Below are 1,581 nucleotides of genomic sequence, written 5' to 3'. Positions count from 1 at the left end.
AGGGGGTCCCCTGATGATCTGTGATCTGCTGAACCTGTTCACCTAGTTTACCCGTCGGTAGGGCAGGATCTTGCTCCTATGGTAAATGCAGAGTAGTTCAAGTGGGTGAGTCTTAAATGGGTTGGCGAGACGTGGGGGTTGGGTGGAGTAGTAGTGAAAGATCTTCACTCTATGTCAGAAGTAGGGTCCAGATCGAAAGCGAGTACTTTGAGCTTGTAGGATCTGGCGATCTTGACCGTAGGTAGCCTTGGGGATGTGTTTCCTTGAATTTCCTTTTTGTCGTGCTTGCCGCTTCTTTTAGCGGGATCTTGATAGCTGAGGGTCGACAGGTACTCCCGGCCAAGCAGTAAATTCGGTTAACCTTCTTGATCTGCACTTATAAGGGAACGTTCACTGGGTGGTATGATCTGGACCAAATAACATTCCATGTATCACAACCAACATTAGATCTGCTATCCCCAACCGTCACTGAGCCCGATGCTGCCAATGTAGTTCCGGATCTTGAGGGCGGGAAGGCGCTTGTGTAACACAATGCAAATTCGACTCTGAATTATAGTTAGATCCTCTACATCAACTGCCTCTACCTTCACAACCACTAGATCTCTTATCTGCAGCTATGTACCTGTTCTTCCTTGGTTACACCTTCGCAGTTCAGCTGTCCTTAGCACCGGATCTTGGTTGATCTGCAACGCAGTCCTCGCCTTATGGCTAGATCGTGGCGGATCTCACCAGGCCATGACACGTCTACCTCAGATCATGACACATACACTCCAGCTCCTAACGATCTCGGTCACCCGGGTGCGTCGATGCGTCTGCTGTTGCCGTCGTAACCGTAGCCTCGGTCGCCGTTGCTGTCGCTGGCGTCGCTATTACCGGACACACTCCCGTCGTCGACGTGGTTGTCGTGGTTACCGTGGCCTCCGCCGCCGTTGCTGTCGCTGGCGTCATGATTGTCGGACACGATCCGGCCGTCGATGTGGTTGTCGTGGTTGCCGTGGTCTCGGCTGCCGTTGATGTTGGTGGCGTCGTGGTTGTCGGACACGATCCGGTCGTCGACGTGGTTTTCGTCGTAACCGTGGTCTCGGCTGCCGTTGATGTTGCTGGCGTCGCTTTTATCGGAGTCGCTCCAGGCGTCGACGTGGTTGTCGTCGTAACCGTGGCCTCGGCTGCTGTTGCTGTCGCTGTCGCTGGCGTCGCTGTTGTCGGACACACTCCCGTCGTCGACGTGGTTGTCGTGGTTGCCGTGGCCTCTGTGGCGAAGCGCGGTGAACACTCTGCCGACAAAGGGGCGTATAGTGAGACCCGGACTTGGGGGTCAACTTCTAGGATGTTAACACCAGAAATAACCCGCAAGTCGAGTTGGCGTGTGACCTTGTGGCTTATCCTCGTAGGTGTCGAATCGCTGAATTTGGCGCTTCGGTATCACCGTATATAGGATACACTTAGATCAAAGGGGTAAATGCAGAGAACTTCCAGGTACTGAGCAATCTGGTAGTTCCGAATGGAATGAGGGAATCACAGGTAGAGACCTCCTCCAGGTAACCAATACAAATATACAATATATAAGAGTTCGTATACAAA

The 1,581-nt window shown here is 52.8% G+C and overlaps 1 protein-coding gene across 1 annotated transcript; it reads left to right on the top strand.

Annotated features, from left to right (window-relative positions):
• Positions 1 to 946: 946 nt before the first annotated feature.
• On the top strand, positions 947 to 1,446 carry PPTG_20778 (hypothetical protein; the record flags this gene model as incomplete). Its single annotated transcript, XM_008892976.1, has 2 exons — positions 947 to 1,295; positions 1,436 to 1,446. The coding sequence occupies 2 exons, from the start codon at positions 947 to 949 to the stop codon at positions 1,444 to 1,446; spliced, it is 360 nt and encodes a 119-aa protein (XP_008891224.1).
• Positions 1,447 to 1,581: the final 135 nt, after the last annotated feature.

Source organism: Phytophthora parasitica (genome assembly GCF_000247585.1).
Source record: "Phytophthora parasitica INRA-310 unplaced genomic scaffold supercont2.1, whole genome shotgun sequence".
NCBI lineage: Eukaryota > Oomycota > Peronosporomycetes > Peronosporales > Peronosporaceae > Phytophthora > Phytophthora nicotianae.
The sequence above is the reverse complement of the archived record's forward strand: the minus strand, read 5'-3'. Positions and strand labels throughout refer to the sequence as shown.